The sequence below is a fragment of the Canis aureus genome, chromosome 3 (assembly GCF_053574225.1).
Source record: "Canis aureus isolate CA01 chromosome 3, VMU_Caureus_v.1.0, whole genome shotgun sequence".
NCBI lineage: Eukaryota > Metazoa > Chordata > Mammalia > Carnivora > Canidae > Canis > Canis aureus.
In genome coordinates this window covers 60,573,436-60,596,972 of record NC_135613.1, presented here as the reverse complement: position 1 = coordinate 60,596,972, position 23,537 = coordinate 60,573,436, and the positions used below count along the sequence as shown (strand labels likewise).

At 35.8% G+C, this 23,537-nt stretch overlaps 1 protein-coding gene across 9 annotated transcripts in view; it reads right to left on the bottom strand.

Annotated features, from left to right (window-relative positions):
- Window positions 1–23,537, bottom strand: part of DYNC2H1 (dynein cytoplasmic 2 heavy chain 1) — a 339,457-nt gene that overhangs the window by 198,685 nt on the left and 117,235 nt on the right. For 7 of the 9 annotated variants that reach the window (XR_013376718.1, XM_077893274.1, XM_077893273.1 and 4 more), the window contains exons 62-69: window positions 20,565–20,706; window positions 19,889–19,998; window positions 15,530–15,550; window positions 14,033–14,131; window positions 12,614–12,737; window positions 3,843–4,006; window positions 1,982–2,101; window positions 1,298–1,432 (exon numbers count right to left, since the gene is read on the bottom strand). Coding sequence is in view for 8 of the 9 variants with exons in the window: in XM_077893274.1 (XP_077749400.1) it covers window positions 1,298–1,432; window positions 1,982–2,101; window positions 3,843–4,006; window positions 12,614–12,737; window positions 14,033–14,131; window positions 15,530–15,550; window positions 19,889–19,998; window positions 20,565–20,706 (915 nt within the window). In the remaining variant the exon portion in view is untranslated. The remainder of the gene's footprint in view (window positions 1–1,297; window positions 1,433–1,981; window positions 2,102–3,842; window positions 4,007–12,613; window positions 12,738–14,032; window positions 14,132–15,529; window positions 15,551–19,888; window positions 19,999–20,564; window positions 20,707–23,537) is intronic. The other 2 variants (XM_077893269.1, XM_077893272.1) reach the window with 1 other exon arrangement.

The window sequence follows — 23,537 nt, the reverse complement described above, 5'->3', positions numbered from 1 at the left end:
TAGTTTTTCTTACTCTTATAAACCTGAGGGTGATATATTTAAATAATTCTCTAAACCCCAGATTACAGAAGTAGGAGTGGTTCACAGGTGGACCATCATGAGCAAGTACAAATGACACAATTTTATATTTCAAGAGAGAGCCACTTCGGGTAACGCAAGGGCATGGCACCCCTGCGGAGGAGGGAATGACAATCCTGAGTCTAGCATGCGGGGGACCGGAGACTGTAACTTCCACATCAAGTAAGGAAGCACCTGGCATTGTTCAACGCTGGCACAGAATAAGCCAGTGGCACAGGCCTTCTGCTGTGATGGGTGTAAAGGATGAGTAAAGAAGAGATCCTACAGGTAAGTGGCCTCAGGTTTTGAACAGGACTCTGAGAGTCATTCTGATCCAAGTGCCAGGATCACAAACATGATGCTGGTAACATTACGTGTGTGACTCAATGATGCCTGCTCAGAAGGAGAAGGCCAGGAAGTTCATCCTGTGCAGTGAAAAAGAAAATAACAGATAACCACACCTGCCGAGCTCATCCCTGGCAGAGACAACCAGGTGATGGATGAGAAGCGGTCCATTAATCTGCTCGTATTCTGGTTTCAACAGAACACTTTCCCAAGTGAGAAAGTGATAACATGTAAGTGGACAATTTGGGCAAGGGCTGAAAAATACTGAAAGGAAAACATGAACAGGTCACTGAGATGACTGGCAAAGAATGAAAGGATTTCAGTAAGTACCCTGGTCAGGCTGTAGCCTGGAAATTCAGAGGAACACTAATCTGTCTGGGCGTCTGTTTGTCTTCAAGCAAGGTACAATCACTAGGATGTAGGCGATGAAAATATGTATCATTTTCAACTTGGGTGAGAATTTTGCAAAAGGAATTATCAAAAGAAAGGCAAAAATCATTTTAAGCCATAGCATTTTAAGGGAAGAAAAGTATTTTTAATGGAGAAGATACTTACAACTCTTACTTAATATATTTAACATGTTTTAATTTTAAAGCATTCTAGGAATGGCACAGATGCTCATAACACTCATTTTTAACACTCTCAACTTCAGTACAGAACTGTAGCTCCAGAACTTTACAAGTCAGCAGAGGCCGGCCGGCCATATTCCTGATGCGCTGCGCATCCCAGTGCCCTCTCTACAGCAGGATCAGACCCACAGCTCTGGTGTTTCTCAGGAGCTTTCTTGTTTTCTATCTGTCATTCCCCTGAAGTCTTGATTCTACACTGTTTAATCATATTAACATAACAGCTTAAGAGAACATGATAGAAGACCACAAAAAAAGGAAATAATTACTTGATCGAGGGAAATCTGGAGTTTGTAAGATTCTTTAAGTGACTCCTGAATAAGTGCACTGCTTGCTTTCGTCTGATTCAAAGATTCAATCAAATCCTTATTTTCCAAAATATTCCCTTGGGATGTGGCAAGTGTCTGCAGCAAAAATTAATAAAATAATGTGAACATTATCATACATGTTAAAATAACCAATTAAAAGAAGACTACATTAGCTCTCATTACTGATGATGTTCATAAAAACTTATTACTTTAAAAGAATTTCATCATTTATATAAGAATGATATAGAAAATTATTATATACTATTTCAAAGCACTGTATATATATTAACTTTATCAATCTAATAAAAATAAAAACTTAAAGTTACCCATTAAGTCATAATTTCATGCTATATTTTAATACTTCTTGAAATTCTGAGCACATATTCGTGAAATAATGCAGTATAAAAGCAGTATTACTGAAAAATCATTTGTCTTAGACATTAATTACCATTACTTAAGAAGTAAGTAATGGTCTTGTATTCCGAGACATCTATTTTTTTCTCTTTGAATTCTGACTTTAAGATATATATTGACATGTCTTTGACACAACCAAAAACATTTGGAAGGTACTGTTAAATTTTTAAAAACTGTTAATTCACTTTTAAAATGTAACATAAAAAAGGATCCTGAATAACTAAATTTTACCTCTAAAAGAGATTCCTCAAGCTTGGCTAACTGTATTTTCTTATCTTCTTCCTGCTGTAACAGTTTTGTTTTTTGCTCCTCTAAGTCAGGTTTCTCATGCTGAATAGTTAAAGCCAAAAGCTAAAAAAAAATTTTTTTAAGTCAAAGTTATTCTGGCAGTAAAGTTCAAACAAAACAATCTCCCCAGAAATAGGCCTTGTGTTTGATCAAATATTACAATTATTATATTATGTATCTCATTTGATTCTTTCTAGTTAAACATGAGACACTTCACAATTATTTCTGACAAAAAAAGGGGCAAAATAGTTAAACTAATCAATAAAATATTAAAGAAATTGTATTACTTAACATATCAATATACAATATTTAGTTCTAAAATTAAATATATAAAAACTATGGAAACTAGTTTTTTTCAGTGGCTAGTATTTCATATAAAGAAGTAAAAAAAGATCTTACTTGAAATACTATATCCTCAAAATCTCAACAAGATACATCTTTGCCCCCACTAGGATGGGGACAATTAAAAAGTCAACTAACATGTGTGGGCGAGATGGGGGAAAGTGAAAGCCTCACATGTTGTTGATGGGAAAGAAAACTTCGTCCTTCCAAATGGTAAACAGAGTTACCATGAGACCTTGCAAGTCTACCAGTGAATTGCACACTTTAAGTGGATGAATTGAATCTTAATAAAGCTATTTTTAAAATGCTACATTAGATTCTTCATTTTGAAACTTTAGAGGACAACACTGGCAAGTCATTAAACATGGAATGCTAATCTGCTGGATAAGCATCTGCATGGGGTTCTTACTACAAATCTAAACAGTGTGGGGATGGAAAGCTTTTAGACAGAATGAGCAACTTCGTCAATTAATTCTGGGCCATGCGTTGAGTAATCCCTTCACAGTTTTATTTATAAGAAGTATCATCAAGTAAGTCAAAAGATACTATCCATAAAAATACATGTTGTAAGTTATATGTTATTGCAAGAAAAAATATTTTAAAGGAAAATTTTTTAAATTAGTAAAAATTGTAACAAGTATACATGCTATCATATTAAATCAAAAGAGGAAAAGTCTACAATTGTTAGAGGAGTAAAAATAGAATGACTTAAAGTCAACAGGCATGATAGCTTTCTTTAAAAGGAAAATGAATGAAGAACTATATAAGTAAAAGCCTAGATATAAAAAATCATTTTGAGATTCATATAATGTTCTAAATTGTAATACATCATAGACAATATGAAAATTCAAAAAAGTGTATGTATTGGTGGGGAAAAAAATGTCAGATGGGGAATCGAACACCCTCCCTCAACCAGCTGAACAGGTCAATTAAGTGCAATTTTCACATTTAAACTTCAGTTTTCACAATTAAAACAGAAAAAGTAGCTGATCTTAATATAGAATTCTTCTCTCTCTCAAACTCTATCACCCATGACAGAAATAGACCATAAAATTAACGTGACACTAGGGGAAGCAGGGTTCCGATGTTAACAACAAATGTGTAAGTCTAACACAAATGCTAAAGTAAACCTGAATGCAAATATATTTTCAAGATATTTTCAAAAGTTTAAATGCCAGTCACTTCCACATAGTAGATTCCAATTCAAAATACCTAATGAGGGCATCTGAGTGGCTCAGTGGTTGAGCATCTGCCTTTGGCTCAGGTCGTGATCCTGGGGTCCTGGGATTGAGTCCCACATCGGGTTCCCTGCAGGGATCCTGATTCTCCCTCTGTCTATATCTCTGTCTCTGTCTCTATATCTCTCATATATAAATAAATGAAATATTTTTAAAATATATATCTAATGAGTACACAAAGCTACAGAAGATTTCTGAGGTCACTTATTATTGTCCATACATACCTGTCCTCGCAACCCACTTCTTGTTGTAGTGAAGTTAACCTCTGTAATGATGGAGGCTGCATCTGGTGGGATGAAGGGATTTGGGTTTCTTGTTGACAAAAAAAGGCGGAATTCTTCATTGTAGTCAATAATTTTGTCACCTATTTGTACCACATAACGTGGTCCTGTTTGTTTAAAATGACATAATTAGTTGGTCTCAATATTCTGTCTTTTGCTTCATGTCATTAAAGAATATAATTTATATTCCCAGTATTTCTAAATAGTTGGTAGCATAGGGTTTTCAGAAAAGTACAGAATAGCAGCAGTTGGCTACCCAAGAGACTATTAACCAGAATGTCCTATTAATCAGCACATATACAAACAGGGCTAACCATTATTAAGACGATCTCAGGATACTGAAACATCAAACAAATATATACATATATGCAGTATGGTTTTCATGTTAATTATGTTTCATTCCAAATTGTTCTGAAGTGACTAATTATAGATGACAAAAAATAACTCAATTATATGCTATTCTCTACAGAATTCATCCATTAAAAAGTGTATATTGTGGGCACCTGGGTGGCTCAGTCAGTGAAATAAATATCTGCCTTCTGCTCAGTTCATGATCTCAGGATCCTAGGATGGAGCACTCACTCGCTTGAGCGTGCTCGCTCTCTCTCTCTCCCCCCCGCCCTCCTTCTCTCAAATAAATAAATATATCTTTTTTTTTTTTTAAGTGTTCATTGTACTAGTTTTTGAGATGTACTACTTAAAAGCAAGCTTGGGTGGCTCAGTCAGTAAGCATCTGCCTTTGGCTCAGGCCATAATTTCAGGGTCCTGGGATCATGCCCCATACCAGTCTCCCTGCTCAGTGCGGAGTCTGTTTCCCTCTTTCCCTCTGCTCCCCTGCTCATGTTCACTCACTCTCTGTCAAATAAATAAAATATTAAAAAAAAGATGTACTAAAGACAGTGAGCTGATGAAAACCTAGGATTATCAATATATGAGTAATTGCGAAGATGCCCATTATTAACTTGAAAAGGATTTATTCAGACTACTGGATATCAGGGATTTGAGAAGTTAAACTAATAAAAGAAGTTCTGCCTCAAAAGAGTATATTCAAAAAAATTTTTTAAACATGACATCCATTATATAACAGAGAAATGAACCAGCAATTATATCCACAACTTATAATTTCAAATTGCCAATAATTAAAATTTTAAGTACAAAATACACACTTTCAAAGATTATTTTCAAAGGTTAAGAAAAATATTATAATTTTTAAGAACCTCAGAATAGATTTTTAAATTTTCCTTAAAACCTTTTAAGTTAATATGGAAATAATTCAATAAGCACTTTATGAGAAAGGATATACAAATGCCCTAAAAATAATATCAAACAATGCTGAATCACATCATTATCAGAAAAACACAAATTTAAAAGTCCAAGGAAATACTTCTACATCAACTGGAATGGCTCAAGAAAACATAAGCAGGGTAAGTCCAAAGAAAACCAAACCTAAGGACCTCATAATCACACCACTGAAAACCAATGACAAGGAACTAGAGAAAAATGACACATCACTTATAAAAGAGCAACAATAAAAACAGCAGGTGATTTCTCCAAAGATGAAGGTAGAAGCTAGAAGATGAAGGAATAAAAACTTTAAAGTGCTAAAGAAAATAAATACCGACCCAAAATTCCATGTCACGCAGAAAAAAATTTTTTCCTTCAAAAATAAGATTAAGAAGTTTCAGAAATGCTTCAGACAGAAGAAAAGTAATGTGGATGGGGATGAAGAGCACTTGCCACGATGAGCACTGAGCAGTGCACACAAGTGCTGAGTCACAGCATCACACACTCAACGCTAACAGAACACTGCCTGTGAACTAAACAGGAATTAAAATTTTAAAAAAGAAAAATAACCTAGATGTAGATGAGAGGGTAATGAAAATTATGGGAGAATCTGAGAACATTAGAAAGGATCAATCTGTATAAATACAGATTTTAAAAACAGTAATTATAATATCATGTGACCATGACAATGTATCACAACAGTAATGCAAAGGCAGGCAGGGAAAGGTGGCAAAATATTTATTTGTAGTAAAATAATAAGTCAAAGATATCTACTGTTATGTGTAGGGTGACCATTAAAAAAATCAGGTTAATTACAAAACTGTACTAGGTATCATATGAACCAGTTAACTGCATTAAGTTACATGAAAAAATACTAAGATTGCATGGTGGGTGAGCATGAAAACCAACTGATAAACTGAAGAGAGGTATCCTTGAGAAACAAGACCAACAGAAAATTCAAAGTAAAAGAATAAAAAGCATTATCATGCAAACACAAGCCCCTCAAAGGATGGTAATCATTCTGATATCAGACTCTGAAACTTGCTATATTTCTGGAGAAAAGAGAGGACATTTCATAAAGAAAATAACCCAAACAGGAAGGTAATCAATTTTCAAACATGTATGCATCCCAAAACAGTTTCAAAATATTTAAACCAAGAACTAAAATTAAAAAGGGATCCCTGGGTGGCTCAACGGTTTAGCGCCTGCCTTCAGCCCAGGGCGTGATCCTAGAGACCTGGGATCGAGTCCCGGGTTGGGCTTCCTGCATGGAGCCTGCTTCCCCCTCTGCCTGTGTCTCTGCCTCTCTCTCTGTGTATGTCTCTCACGAATAAATAAGTAAAATCTTTAAAAAAAAAAAAAAAAAAAAGAACTAAAAGAAAAAAATTCAAAAATCATAGAACTTTTAAGAAATTCTCTCAATAAATGGAAAAACAAAACAAAAAAGAGTAAAGACACAGAAAACAACACTACATTTAACAAACCTGACATAACTGGCTTTAGAAAAAATTAAACAAGGACAAATTTCACAATTTTCAAGTACATGGAAAAATTAATGAACTGTCCAATTATAGAGAAAGCTTCAACAGGATTCAAATAACGGTATACTTCAGAATAAGTTCTCTGGCCACAATGAGTTATACTGAAAATCAATCACAGAAATGGAACTAGGAAGTCTCCCAAGTACCTGGAAATTAAATAAAAACAACAGAGCTCAGTAATTCAGTGAATCAAAGAAGAAATCAGAACCCATGGTATGAAGCTGGAGAAGGGATGAGAGGGAAATTTACTGACATAAATATCAAAAAAAAAAAAAAAGATGAAATATCAGCATCTTGAATTTCCATCTCAAAAATCTAGAAAAAAAAGAATAGCAAAGGAAATCTAAGGACAAATAATAGGAATTAAATAATAAAAGGCAAAAACCAGTTTAAAAATACAAGAAAGATACATGAAGGAGGGCATTTGTGATGAGCACTGGCTGTGATGAATCACTGAATTCTGCTAAAACCAATAGTATACTGTATGTTAACTAACTAGAATTTAAATAAAAACTTGAAACAAAAAAAAATGAAAAAATAAAGGAAATCAACAAAGTTAAAAGTTGGTATTTTGAAAACTGATAAACCCTTACTGAAGATGGATCAAGGAAATAAAAAAGGACAATTATCAACATCAAGAAAAAGGGAGACATCATTACAAATTCAACCAAAATTAAAACGTTATGAGAACATTATATAAAAAATATACCAGTACATTTGACAATTTGGATGAAATGAAAAAATACACTTAAAAAATATGTAACTTTAGCCCAGTTGACACACACACAAATTGTAGAACACAAACAAATCCTGTTCACTAGCAGTTTGAAATTAAAGACAGATTCCCCTGAGAAACTGTGCCATGGCAGGTAGACAGTTATGGGGGCACCTGTCACAGGATGGGGCTTACAGTAGGTGAGTGCAAGCAACTTTGCTGGGGAACGGATGCAGACAATCCTCTGATTGGTATCTTAATAACATTTAGGAGGGAAGAGAAGTGGAGGGGGACACCGTGATAACTGGTAAAAAACAAAAAAAGTAAAGCAGAAGTCCCTCAAATAAGTGGGGCAGGAAGATGTCTGGTTATTTGTGTGATAAGGGATGTACTGTTGCTTTGAGGCTGAGACAGGAATATGGTCACAGAATGGCCTGTGTGATGCTGATACTGTGAAATGATTCACACTCAACAGGAGAATACTGCCAGGCTGTGAGAGCCAGGCCAGCCCACAAGAGTCCCGAACTGCTTCGTTCTTGCCTGTGTATGCAATGTACAGACATAAGCAAAACCTCTCTATGCTGAAGTCAGGAATGTGGTTACCCTGGAGAGGTAAACAAGAGGGCTGCAGAGCGCAGATGAGGACCTGGGTGCTTATACAAGCGTATTTGGTTTGTAAAAATTCATAAACTGCACACACACATTTCATTAAAATGTTAAAACTGAAAAACAACTGGTTTTCTCTGGTGAACAGGACTAGTCATGGGGACAGGGGACATCACATTACTGCCATTCTGTACTATTTGATTTTGTAAACCATGCAGGTATTATTTTGACTTTTTTTTTTTTTTTTTTTTAATTTCAAAGTAAATGGTTCACCATCTACAAAAGACACTTGGCTATAAGTCCCACATTCTACTATCAGGAAGTTCCAGATGCAGAACTATAAAGCCCTACACTGGTCTTGATGTACACTGGAGTTAACATATAGAGTTAACACTGAAGCTTAACTTAAACATTTTCCTCTCCAGATACAAAATCTTTAGTGTACTTTAGAGAACCATAGAGATGGAATGATTGGGCATAAGCACAAGATTTATCTTTTACTCTCTTTCCAGGGAAAGTCTGAACTTACATGTTTATTGTCTTGGTTCTGAACCTGGATCAGGGTTGAGAATATTGTTTGGTTTGGTTAACATTTGTAATAGATACAGACATTGTGTGTCATATACCTTTACAGGTCCAAACTCTTCAAAGATATATTATCATCTGATCTAGATAAATCCAAGTACCACATGAACTGCTACAGAGGTCCAAACACTCCATTATATGGATAACACTTTGGTAATGGTCTCCGCTGACACAACTGCCCACATGGTATAGAGTACCACTCAAGATGAATGATAAAGATAAGATGTAAGTGAGTTCAAAAACAAAACTCTGCCAACCAAATAACCAAACTGACGATGCCCAAAGGAGACATCCACAGCCCATTAAGAATAAACTGCTGTCTTTACAGTCATTGTACACAAAGAAAGAGAATAATGGTTACTTTCTTGGCCCTTCAGAAGAAGCATATTATTCCATACCTGCAATTTTTACTACTGCTTATTCATTTGGTCAATAAACGTGTGGCCACTCTTGCAGGATTGCCAAGGGCAACCTTGGATGGAATCTAAACAATTACAAATCAATCATTGCCTTTGACCCCTCTATCCTTCAGCTACACAGAATTACTGAGGTCTACAAATAATCTCAAGAAAATCCAAAGGAATGCTACAGACATCCACTATTCATTGGTAAAATTTCTGGCAATTCATAGCATTGAGTATTCCATACAATATGCTGACATCAGATAGTGTTCTTGACAATAAAGCACTTGCTGGTGAGACTTACTGAAGTGCATCAGTACAGAGACTATGGGTCAGAATTAGTGGAGCTAGCTTACAGCTCTTCAACCTTAGGACTACTGGCAATTTGTGCTAGAATATTACTGGTTGTGAGGAGATGCCCTGTGCATTTTAAGATGGCCCTAGCTAGCATAGACCTCCCAAACTGTGATGACCAAAAATGTCCCCAGGGGGACAAAATCTCTCCTGTTAAGGAAACACTGGTCTGGCTGTATTCAGGCCTTGGGCCCATTCAGATCCAACTCAGCTACCACAGACACACCCATGTGGAAAACCACACACTAGAAACAGAAGCAAAATGAAGCACAAACTTAATTTCTATGTTACACACACATAAATCCAGATGAAGTAACCATGCTTAAAAGGAAGCATCTGGGCTAAAAAGCCAATCGGAATATCCAACCTTCATATCTACTGTCATTCCTGATCCATACTTGAGCCCAACATGGAAATGAACCATAAAGGACCAGAATGATCAATGATGTTGTTAGTGAAAGTTAACTATCAACTATACTAGCTTCTCCCCCAACAACTTCTAAGTAGCTAGTTGATCCCTGCCTTCAATTACTCACCAACTGCCCACTGCACCTCCTGCATGGGTTGAGTGACTGCACACATGAATTACGAAGTACAAAACAATGAGAACATGAAGACCCATGCATGCCTAGTCCTTCCTTTCGATCAGAACACGGGTGAGGAGATTGCTGGACAGCATAAATGTGGGGGGGCCGGGAGGGGAAGAGCCTGTTCTAACCCGTTCTCCATACCTACTTGGACCTCAGTGTGAAGAAAGGCAGTTCATATTGCTCAGATGAAGGATGCGGGTACATAAATGAGACTGGACACAGACTGCTTGATGTGGTTCTAGGACAGCCGTTCTCTGCCCCCAGGAAATGCATGATGACAAAATGGCAATTCACGAGCAACTCAGCACTCTGGAAGGGGACAGACTGAAGTATACTCAAAGAAGGTAAAAGACTTCAACTACTGTGATATGAATATGTCCAATGCTGGGGGAAAGGCAGGAAGAATAAGGTAAGGGCAGAGATTAACTCTCTTTTCCTAATTCTAAAATAAACAAATTAATCCAAGGAGCCCTGCACAATCATCTGAAATAGTGACTCATAATGTGAACCAATCAAGATGGAAAATGTAATAACTTGGCACCAGATCCAACTTCCAAGGGTCAACACTCATTCTCAGTGCCCCAAAGACTGCTAAAACCTGATACCAATCACAGCTGATGGAGGCTCATATTTAATGAGGCCTCACAGGTCAAACATACACTAAAGGTAGAAAATCAGAGGGCCCTCAAGCTTCATTTCTACTTCCCCTTTAAAATAGCATAGCCCAAAAAAACAACTAATCCAGTTAAGAAATGGTCAGAAGACGTGAACAGACATTTTTCCAAAGAAAACCTACAGATAGCCAATAGACACATGAACAAGATGGTCAACATCACTCATCATCAGAGAAATACAAATAAAAAATACAATGAGATTTCACCTCACAGCTGTCAGAATGGCTAAATTTAACAATATAGGAAACAACAGGTGTTGGTGCAGATGGGGAGAAAGGGGAACCCTCATACACTGTTGGTAGGAATGCAAACTGGTGGGGCCACTGTGGAAGACCGTATGGAGGCTCTTCAAGAAGTTGAAAATTGAGCTACCCTACAACCCAGTAATTGTACTACTAGATATTTACCCAAAGAATACAAAAATACTGACTCGAAGGGGCATCTGAACCCTAATGTTTATAGCAGCAATGTCCACAGTAGCCAAACTATAGAAAGAATCTAGATGTCTATCAACAGATAGATGGATAAAGAAGATGTGGTAAATATATCTACAATGGACTACTACTCAGACATCAGAAAGGGTGAAATCTTGCCATTTGCAATGACATGGACAGAACTAGATAGTATAATGCTAAATGACTTAAGGCAGTCAGAGAAAAAACTATGATTTTGCTCATATGTGGAATTTAAGAAAGAAGACAGATGAACATATGGGAGGGGGAAAAGAGGGGAAACACACCCTAAAAGACTCCTGACAATAGAGAACTGAGGGTTGATAGAGGCAGGTGGGGGAGGTCAGATGGGAGATGGGCATGAAAGTGGGCACTGGTGATGTGCACTGGGTGTTATGAAAGCACAGCAAAGAACTAGCTGAGCAGATGTGACTTAGATCAGAGGCCCAACTCTGGAAGGTTACTCCGGATGACAAAGGCTGAAGTCCCACCACTAAAGCTTTCCTCACAACACAGAAACCACTGCCAAGCTAAACACACTCATTTTTTTTGTGAAATGACAAGTTATCAATGAATGCATTTTTTGCACTGTTCCTGGTTTGCTGCAATAACTCCAATTACTATTTAAAGCTTACAGTGTTAACTAAGTCTTGTAGAGCTACCGAGGTATGTGGCATAAACATATGCCATATGCGTGTTTATACATATAACCACGTGACATGGTCTTGAGTTGAAGAGCATTATTTTCTAATCGTCAAGGGCTGGGTCAGGCACCTGTGCAGAAAGGAGGAAACATGGCACTCCTGAGACTCTCTCCTTAGGAAGGTCTGCTGGCAACAGGCTCCTGGAAATTTGGATGTGGGGAGGGTTCTCATGTAAGAGTGGCTCACTGTGCTTAAAATATTTGTACAAATAATGTGGTTTATACTGAGCACCTGCTTTTGTTCAGGGAGTCTGGAATTTTGTCTCATGCTAGGCAGAATTGCTTACATAAGCAGCCCTCAGTAAACACGGTGGGACTGAGTTTCCAATAAGCTTCCTTGATACATGACATTTCAACATGTGTTGTCACAACCTGGTCCTGGGAGGAGCAAGCACATCCTGTGGGATCCCAATGCAAGAGACTCAGAAGCTTGCACCTTGTTTCTTGACTCCTAACTTCAGGCCATGTGCTTCTTCTCTTTGCTGACTTGGCTTTCTATCTTGTCCCTGCAATACATCTGAGCCACGAGTGTGACTATTCCCAGTCCTATGTCTTCCTTCCTAGTCACACATCACAACCTGGGAGCAGTCTCGAAGACCCTGACACAATGTCACCTCTCTGAAGGCACTTTAAGAACTCATTTCTTTGCTATTCCTGTTAGACCATGACAGCATTCCCACCATTCAACCAGAAAAGTTTCGATATCATTAGATTCAGTGGCAAGACCAAAAAGGTCAACGTTAGTTATGAAGATAATTACTTTGGAAATTTTAAAAATAGTTACTTTCTAGAAACTGTCAAATATTTACCTTGAGCAACCAGATCTCGTCTCAATAATGGATAAAGAACAGGTTCTACACCATCCACCTCCTGTATAATAAGGGTTTTCCCAAAACGTACTGCCAACTCAAGAGCTGTAATAAAGTTACTATCCTGAGAAGAGTAAAAAAGAGTACATATTAATTCTTTTATTACCTCAATATCTACAAAGGTCCTTACAGATAATGAAGGAAGATATTAATAGGAATAACATGAATATTTTAAAATTTAATATGTATGTTAATAATTCAAATCATTCATGATTGCTTTTCTAGTTATAAGTACTTGGTGATGAATCATTTTAGTTGAATAAATTATCAAATAGATTTCATAAATAATTTAAAGAGACACAAAAAATAAAGATTTTTACAATAGTAAAATAGCTCTTTTCAATCTTTTACTATGATATATTTCAAATTGATGCAGAAATGAATTTTCAAATTCCTTACATAAGTTAATCACCCAAGTATTAATAAGAACATTCTGGTTATGTCCAAAATCAAACACTGAATGGAAGAGGAAAGACAAGTGATGAATTCTAGCCAACTTTCCTTGGTGTGATAGGTCTAATCACTGTGGAAAGAACTTCTGGATAAAATTCTGTAACCAGGCAAGAATTTTAAGACTTCCTTGCTAGAAAGAGAGTTTTAAACATCACTTCAAGCCCACAACTGTGGTTATAAAAATTAAATACTTGGAATAATAATTATTAAAAATCTTGCAAACATAAGTGGCATTATTGTATGTATTATCTAATTTATAGCTATTCTTAACAGCCACAAATAAGGTAATTACCCCTATTTTAAAAATGAAATACATCTAAAAGAGGTAATTGCTCAAGCACCTGAAGATAGCTATGAAAATGAATCATACACTATGCCTTCCTCAAAAAAAAAAAAAAAGAAAAAGAAAAAGACTATGACTACATTTCTCAAACCAATATGTCTATTCTTGGGACACACTGGAGATGCTGGTTGGTGAAGGACAGGAATGAGAAGTTGTAAGAGGCACTGAGAGAAACCACATGTAGTCTACAAGGCCAGGAGGCTTTCTCCAATGGAGCTAGAAACTCTTACTTTTCTAGGACCCTATACTTATGTTCTTAATCATAATTTAGTGTAAATGCTCTAATCTACCAGTCTGACATCACCACGAGGACAGGAAATGTGACTACTTTACTCACCAGTAAATTCCCAGGGCTTGGATTAATGCCTGGCACACAAGAGCAATCAAATATCCTCATCCCTTTCGTACAAATAAGAAAACTAAAGCTAAAAGTTACCTTCCTTCCCCAGGTCCCATGCCAGGTAAGTCATAGGCCTGCGTGTGTCCTCTGAATACAGACCCAGAACTGTGTCCACCATAACATGCTACGACTAGCTCGCATCTAAACTGTAAGTAGTACAAACCTGCTGGTTAATCACTTCCAAACGAGAGTCCTTCAAATGTGTCTTTAACCACTCTGTAGCTTGAGAAGAAGGGTCTATAAGGAATGGGCATACTTGACTCTAGTTCCAAAAAAGAAAAAAATTATAAGCTTTCAACAAATGGAAATAATTTCCTAAAAATGATGAATCAGTTACTGAATGAGTTTTCTCTCAGGCTTTGGAGAACGTCAACACAGAAACACAAGGAGGGAGTAAACGTGCAATTTCTCACTGCATTAGTACATTCCATAGCTACCAGAAATTCATATTAGAAAACTAAATTCAAACACAGTAAAGTGAGACTAGTCCTATTTACTACACAGTAACTCAGGATGTATATTAATGATACAGGGAGGAAGAGCTCTAGTCAAATCTGACATCATTCACCCCTGTCTTTTGGCTTTTAAAAAACACAAATCAAATTATTCCAAACTTTATATATTCTTTGGTTGAATAAACCATAAATACCTCAGAAGAGAAGTAGGAACTCATAAAAGTATTGCTCAAATAATTATCAAAATAATTGCTTATATAGATTCTTACATTAATTCTTACAAAATAGTAAATAGCTAATTCAGAGATTAATTCTTACAAAGCAGTAAATAGCTAATATTATACAAGGAGCATCCTGGAAGGGAAAATGAGGTAGCTTATAGATGAAGATCTAATGAACTAGGAACTAAACTCATTACTGGAGACCATGAAACAAATAGAAAGTCAAAAACCAGTGAAAATGCACTAAACACACAATATCACTTAGCAGGTGAAAGGAAGACAATTATAGAGATATGATTAATAAAAATGTACATAAATATATAAATAAATATATTTGGTAAATTATAAGCATTATTATCCAGTAAATCAGATTTAAATGACAACTAGCCTAATTTTTCTCAAATGTTCACATTTATTTGAAAGATGTAATACAGCTGTGCTACAGGGGTGAGAAAACCCAGGAAGTGCAGGAGAATGAAGATTTAAAGGTGGGTCTCATAAGAAAACAGAGGCTATTTCAGGGACACACCAAGGAGGCAGAGGGTGGGGACCTGCCCTAAGGACAAATAGCATTTTATCAGCAACACTCTTGAAAAGTGCCCACAAGGAGTGGCAATAAAGACTTACTGACTGCAAACCAGCTTTGTTATTGTTTTAAAATTCCCTCCAAACCACACACCCACTTTTTGCTTGCACCTGGAATGGACCACTTGGGCTCACCACAGCTCCCATGGTGGCACACTGCCAGATGATCCATCCCCACCCAGCATCTCTTTCAAGCTATTTTCACTTACTGCTCTGTCATAGAAACGCGCCTCTCCTAGAAATGAGGTGGTCATTAAGTAGCCTTGTACGCATTCCTGGTGTAATGTGCCAGACTCTGAGATCTAATTTTATACTAATATTCCGGAGCAAACATTTCACAAGGCTATGAGATTTTGTCCAACCACAAAAACAATTAATTTTTTTTTTAAAAGTTCTTACCCAAGACTTCAAACCGATGATCTGATGCAGTTAAAAAAAAAAAAAAAAAAAAAGATAGTATTTCAGTAGGACCAAAAATAAGCTTTAGAATTTCAAAGAGTACTTACAAGTTTATATTCATGTTATTTATACTCCTCCAGAGAGACTTAGACAAAATCTCTAAGGTGATTTTAGATATTCTTAATTCTGTGACCCAATATTAAATGTAGTTAAATTCTACATGTAACAAATTATAATAGATCCAAAAATGTCAAGCTTTCATTCATTCATGAATTCATTCATCTACCATATGTTGAATAACTACAAGTAAGACAATATGAGGGATACAGAAATTAGACACACACGCTTACCCTCAATGACTTCACATTCAAGAAAGAAGCTAAAACTACAAATTCTATAAAGAGCACACAAGATTCTATGGATGGAGCACAGGTGGAGTCAGAAGCTTCTAGAAAGCAGTTCATGTCAAACCAAATCAAGAAAGATAAATTGGACTTAGCCTGGGAAAGAGGTGAAAAGCACGTGAGGCAAAGACAACAGCAGGATGGAGAAAGGGACAATCTTGCATCAGTGAAGCAAAAAAGTAGAGGCAAAGCTGATGCATATGATACAGGAGTAGCAGTCAAGGTCCTTCTGAAATTTTTGTATTTCAAAAATGGAAAGTCACCAAAATATATCAGGTTAATATGTTAGAAAGAGCACTCCCACTGCAGTAAAGGAAGTGATACTGGGGCAAAGGACCAACCCGTGTGATTCTGTATTTATTTATCCCAGTGCCTCACTCTGTAGCAGAAATGAATCCACTGGCAGTGGGCGTGCTTAGAGCAGTATAAATTCATGAGATTTCTGTGATATAGACTTGACAAGATATGCTGGATAATTAGCTGAATGTAAAATTAAAGAGATATACAATGACTTGCAGATGTGCTGCTTAATAGTTCTGAGCCAGGACTGGTAGGAATTAGAGCAAGTCACAAGAGTAGGGGAGGACAAGAAGAGATCATTAGTATGAAAAGGTACCTCTGCCCATCTTGTGCACTGACTCCACATATCTCTGATGGGATCATCACTCGAATGAGCACATGACCCAGGCTAACTAATAGAATTCTTTTGGGGAAATGATACAAATACTGTCGGGGACCAGGGGGAGGGCAGTGCAGACACATCTCGAATCTTTGAGAATGAACCCTGATAATAGTAAGCCTGGAACCACCAATGGCCATCCTTAACACAGGTGGACAGAACCTATCTGATAATGAATCCATCTCTTAAGATGGGTTAAGACAACACTGTCCTGGTCACATCATTTGAATCCTATTGCTGGTCTCAATGTTTTCAGAACCTCAGTTACTTAAAAGCACAAGTTTCTTTTTTTCTTCTTAAGTGTACTGTGCTTGGCCACTGAAAAATTCTTGACTAAAAATATAAACAATGATGAATTTAGAGACAGAGACAAATGACTTCACCCTTCTATGTTTCAATGTCCTTATCTATGAAAATGGTAACACATGTACTAGGCAGGGTTGATTTGAAAATTCAGTGAGTTGTGTTTACCTGCTTTACCTATATTAATTCTTAAATAGCAACATATATACAACACAATATGACTACTTAAGTGTTACTATTATTTATTTAGTGCTTATTTGAAAAAAGAACTTTCCCTATGTGATTTATCTTTAAAATTTTGTGTTCTCCACATTAAGATCCAATTAATTTGCATTTTCTCAATATATACTCAATGTTGGGAAAGAAAATAATCTCAGAAATTCTATGTGGTTTAAAAAAACTAATTTGACACTGAACTGTCTACAAACAATAAAAAAACATTCAATGAATGTCTCACAAGATAAAATTTGTGAAATATGAATCAAGAAAAATGTATAATACTGTAAATTTTAAATTGATCACCTCTCCCATCTCCTTTTTGGATACTTTTCACTACACCTTCTCTGTGTTTTCTAACAGCCTTATAGCTCTGCATTACTGTTGGGTCCCGCCCACAATATTAGAAAAATCACAGAAATTATCACTCAGGCCAAGACACTCTGGAGAGTAAAAGGAAAGCTACTAATAATTACATCAGGACAATGGGTGTAAATCACAGGACAGGCCATCCAGGACACAGGGGCCCCAGGGCCACCTTCTTCCCTATCCACAAGGACTTAGGTCACAGGAACATCTCACTGATGTACTAAACAAACTCCCCCTAACAAGGTCAATGGTAGATCACTAGCTATTTCCTCTCCCAGACGATACTGCACTTCAGTAGTTCAACAGAAATATGAGAAGTTAGAGCATCTTTGTAACACAAACAAAGGAATAATTATGAACACAAAGGATTAACTGAGGACCACTAAGGGAGTGAGCAACTACAGACCCTGATTGAGGGGAAGCCTCCAGTTGAGAGCGACAACCTCAGAAAATCTCTAGCGGAGTTAATGAGATGAGCTACATCTCTCAATCAAAATACATTTTACTCATCATGCCTAGTCATTTTTTTCCTCAGAGAAGACTTCCCAGAAACCCAGTTTGTATCTATTAAGAAATCTAATTTCACATACATCACATGAGAAGGTTTTATAGACACGTGCTATCCAATCACAGCCTCAACTACAAGGGCCTACTCTAAATCTAGAATACTTGAGAACTGACACAGAGGGTTGACTATAGTGGCAAATTTATCCCAAATAACTAATTATCCTAACAAATTTTTCCAAACGGTTTTTGTCATATAAATGTATATAAGTCCCTATAAGAAACACAGCAATATTAAATACAAAGTAAATCTAAGCTTATTATTAAAATTAACTTCAAAAACAATGTCCCCTACATTCATCACAAAAGAGAATTCAGAACACAGAAGTATATTCAATTAGTATCATCAGGAAAAAAAAATACTAATATTTTTTTTCTAAAGGCTCACCCCGATTCCTTATAGAATAAAAAAATAATAATAATACTTAAACTGTGTGTTTTTTAAATCTGAAAATGATTATTTTATTAGACTGCTGAAAAAGGAACACAAGGTAAATATGAAACTTTGGAAAGGAATATCAGGATAAAAAGTAAATACTTGTTCATATGATATATTGAACTTATTTACATATACATTTAGAGTTCCAGATTTGTGATTCTATGGTGAAAAATGAAGATGGAAACTGTTTTAAAAATAGAGAACAGGGGGATCCCTGGGTGGCGCAGCTGTTTAGCACCTGCCTTTGGCCCAGGGTGGGATCCTGGAGACCTGGGATCGAATCCCACATCAGGCTCCCGGTGCGTGGAGCCTGCTTCTCCCTCTACCTGTGTCTCTGCCTCTCTCTCTCTATCATACATAAATGAATAAAAATTAAAAAATAAATAAATAAAATAAAATAAATAAAAATAAAAATAGAGAACAAGCCAAATCAAATTTTAAAAAGCCAAGACTGTTTGCCCTTCAGTAACTCCTCTCCTGGGAAGGCAGCAATGTAATGAGCCAAAGCGTGTCAGTAGAGGGACAGGCCTAATCATAGGAGCCCATTCTACCCAGGAATGCAGGGCCTTGTAATACTATGGCTCGTGTTACCTAAAAAGGAGCATCCAATATTCATGCTTCCTTTGGAGCTATGGAGTCACAGTCTCCGAACAAGGAGACAGGTGTGGGCAGAGGAAGGGGCTACAGGGAGCACAGAGAAAACTGGTGTATGGAGTACAAACTACTGAGACAGAAATGACAGGAAAAACCCTATCAGCACGGGGAAGAAACACCTTCCCATTATCTATCTTTATATAATACAAAGGTACACCAAGCTAATGATAAAAATCGTTCTTCATTAGAAGAGGTCAGTTTGTACACCTGAGTCACTATTTGATTTTCACATTCACTGCTAACAAGGTTATAAGACTTTCACATTTAAACAATGAATTGCAGAAATCTACATTATGGGAAAGAACGATTTTCAAAAAAATGCATCCATTATCCCTAACCTGCAACCCAAAACTTACGTCATCTTCACTTTGTAGAAGTTTGTTTTGTAAAACAAAGTAAAATAAAGCATAAAATCATATACTACTGATGAAGGAACTATAAAACCAGATGAACTGGGTACCACTAAAATATTTCTATTACTATTAGGGAGTTCAATTTAGAATTTTTTGTCATCAAAATAATACCACTTCAGCTCATACTTTTATATTAAAGTAAAAAATAAATCATATTGAAAACCGTAGATTCATGAACTGAATCATAAATGGATTTTCATTCCCACTTTCATGTCATGAAAAAAATAACTATGAAAGCCTAAGAATTTGAAAAAGGTGCTTCCTGGGGCAAGCTTCCAAAGAAATACTTCCAATGAGAAATTAAAATTGATTAATTACCTGTAAGATAACAAGAGCATTTTCTATGGAAAGGTCATCGGATGGTAGGCCTTCACTTTTCCAAATCAACTGCTCACTTTCAGTACAAAGAAACCTCCTTAGATCAAATTCTGAAAAGTTTAAGATATTAATATTTCACTACAGTGATTGTGTACTTGACAAAGGTTACAAAACTATTTAAGGTATACTCAAACAAAAGTCCCAGGACCATCCTTAATATTCAATCCATCCTTTTCCCTTTAGCATGAGAAGTTGAAGGGGAGAAAAGTTTAAAACAAAAGTGCCAAGGAATGGAACTTAGTGAAATTATATTTCTTCTATATTTAATACGTTTTACAACTATAATTTGTGAAAAGCACAAAATTCACAAGGAATTTTGAAGTTCTTACATCTCATTTTATGACATGAAATTACCATAAAAATCAATTTTTAAAATATTAACTGCATTCATCCATTCTCAAAAATACTCTGGTCTTAGTTTCATAGAGTGATTTTAGGAATAGATGAATCATTGCAACAAAACAATTCAGAGAACAATTATAGAATTGAGAAATCTAAGATTTGGTTTCTTTCAGATATACAAAATTTTTCTCATTCAGAAAAAGTAAAATGACAAGTGTCAAAAGATGCATTTTCAGAAAAATGAAATTTCAAACATGAATGACTAAATACAAACTTTCAAGACAAGCTGATTTGGTCCATTCTTCCAAACAGGTTTTTCTTAGACCTTCAGGAGCAGCAGAAAGATATGTAATAAATGCAGCAGCTAGCTGAGCTCTCTTAGGAAGAGTAGCTAATTCCTCTGTTATCTCTGCAACCTGAACAAGAAGAGAGAGAGCAGGAGGGGGAGTAAGGTACAGATATATTCTAAAATGTGAAAAACATGACAACTTTACAAGTTAGGATTTTGACTATAGAAAAAAAATTATTGGTTTAAAGTAATAACCCCTGTTTTGAATACAATTGTGAAACTGTAAAAATATCAACAAGATCTCTCAAATCCTAAAATTTTAAAAATATATGGAATACTACTATTTATAAAGTTGAACATATTTTGCTGTTAAAGATTCCTAATGATTCTAATGAAGCAGAACTTTTATCCTAGTTACAGTTAAGTAATAGTACTACTATTAAGTATAGAGTATGATCAAAGGTACAAAACAAAATTTTAAGAAAGCATGGAGACTCAGTTAAAAGCATAGTGTGGCTACAGAAGAAGCAGAAAGAGTAGCAACCAGAACTAATGAAAAGAAAGGGGTACAGAAGATGGGCAGGAGAAAAGCTCTGAATGGTTTTCCATGCACACGAGGAGCTTCTGTTATCAGCTGCAGTGGTAATGAACCACTCAAAGTGTTTAAACAGGACAAGGAGGGTTGCAATAAGACTGGGTTTAGAAAGATTATTTGGCTAACAAATGAGGAATAGACCTTAAGGGTCAGATAGAAGAAAGACAAGTTAGGGGAATTTAGGTAAAATAAATAAAAGAACTGGCATTAAAGACAGATGACAAATATGAGGGATATTTGCAAATGGATATGAGAAGCAAACAAGGAAATCTGAACAGATTACTAGTAGTGAAATCCAATAGGCAATCAAAAAACTCCCAACAAACAAAAGTCCAGGAAGGACTATGTGGCTTCACAGGTAAATCCTATCAAACATTTGAAGTTATTACCTATTCTTCTCATATTAAGCTAAGTAAAATAAGTCATTAATGGAAAGATAAATAGCACAGGATTTGTCTTATATGACACATCTAAAAAAACAAAACGAATGTTTAACAAACAAAAAGCAAAATCAGACCCATAAAAACAGAGAACAAACTGATGGTTTAGGGGAGGACATAATGGGTGAAGGAGAGGAGAGACAGGCTTCCAGTTATGGAATGAATAAGTCACGAGAATAAATTGGCACAGCACAAGGAATACAGTCAATGATATGTGATAGTGTTGTGTGGTAACAGATGACAGCTACACTTATGCCGAGTACAGTGTAATGTATAGACTTGTTGAATCACTATGTTCACCTAAAACTCATATAACATGGTGGGTCAACTGTACTCAATTTTAAAAAAGAAAAAACAAACAAAATATCTACTGATCTCAAATTATTCCAAAAGCAAAAAAGGAGAGAGAGAAAGGAAAATCTCTAAATTCATTCTATGAGGCCAGCATTATCCTGATAGCAAAACCAGACAAAACACTAAAAAAAAATTTTTTAATTTTTAAAAACTATAAGCCAATATTTTTGATGAACAGAGATGCAAAAATTCTCAACAAAATATTAGCAAATCAAATACAACAGTACATTTAAAAAAAATCATTGACCATGATCAAATATTTACTCCAGGAATGCGAGAGTGCTTTAATATTTGAAAATCAATGTACTATATCATATTAATAAGAAGGATAAAAGCTATAATATGATCATCTCAAGAGATATGGAAAACGATTTGACAAAATACAGTATCCATTCATGATAAAAACTCTCAACAAAGCGGGTTTAGAGAGAACATACCTCAACATAATACTTGAATAACACACAGCTAACATCGCACACAATGGTGATAAAAGCTTTTCATCTAAGATCAGGAAGAAGAAAACGATGCCCACTTTCACCACTTTTATTCAACATAGTACTAAAAGTCCTAGCCATAGGAATCAGACAAGAAAAAAAAAAATACAAAGGGCATCCAAAATGCCAAGGAAAAAGTAAAACTATCACTATTTGCAGATAACATGATACTATACATAAAAAACTTAAATATTCCACCAAAAAAAAAATTAGATCTGATAAATGAACTCAGTAATATTGCAGGATACAAAATTAATATGGAGACATCTACTGCATTTCTATACAGTAATAATGAAGTAGCAGAAAAAGAAATTAAGAAAAAAATCCCATTTACAATTATACTAAAAAAAAAAAAAAAAAGTCTAGGAATAAATTTAACCAAGGAAGTGAAGAACTTATACTCTGAAAACTTTAAGACACTGATGAAAGAAATTAAAGATAATACAAATGAAAATACACAGCATACTCATCAACTAGAAGAATATCACTGAAATGTCTATACCACCCAAAGCAATCTATAGATTGAGTGCAATCCTTTTCAAAATACCAATAGCATCTTTCATAGAACTACAACAAATAAGATAAAAATTTGGTCCCTAAGATGTGGTTCCTAAAATTTCTAGGGACTTGCAAAAGACCTTCACTAGCCAAAACAATCTTGAGAAAGGGAAAAAAAAAAAAAAAGCTGGAGATATCACAATCCCAGATTTTGTTGTACACCATTAAACAGTAATCAAAACAGTATGGTACTGGCACAATAATACATCAATGGAACAGAAGACAGACCCCAGAAACCCACACCAATATCATCAATTAATTTATGAAAAAGGAAGCAAGAATTTACAATGGGAAAAAAGACAGTCTCGGGATCCCTGGGTGGCGCAGTGGTTTGGCGCCTGCCTTTGGCCCAGGGCGCGATCCTGGAGACCCGGGATCGAGTCCCACATCGGGCTCCCGGTGCATGGAGCCTGCTTCTCCCTCTGCCTGTGTCTCTGCCTCTCTCTCTCTCTCTCTGTGTGACTATCATAAATAAATAAAATTAAAAAAAAAAATTTAAAATTATTTTTAAAAAAAG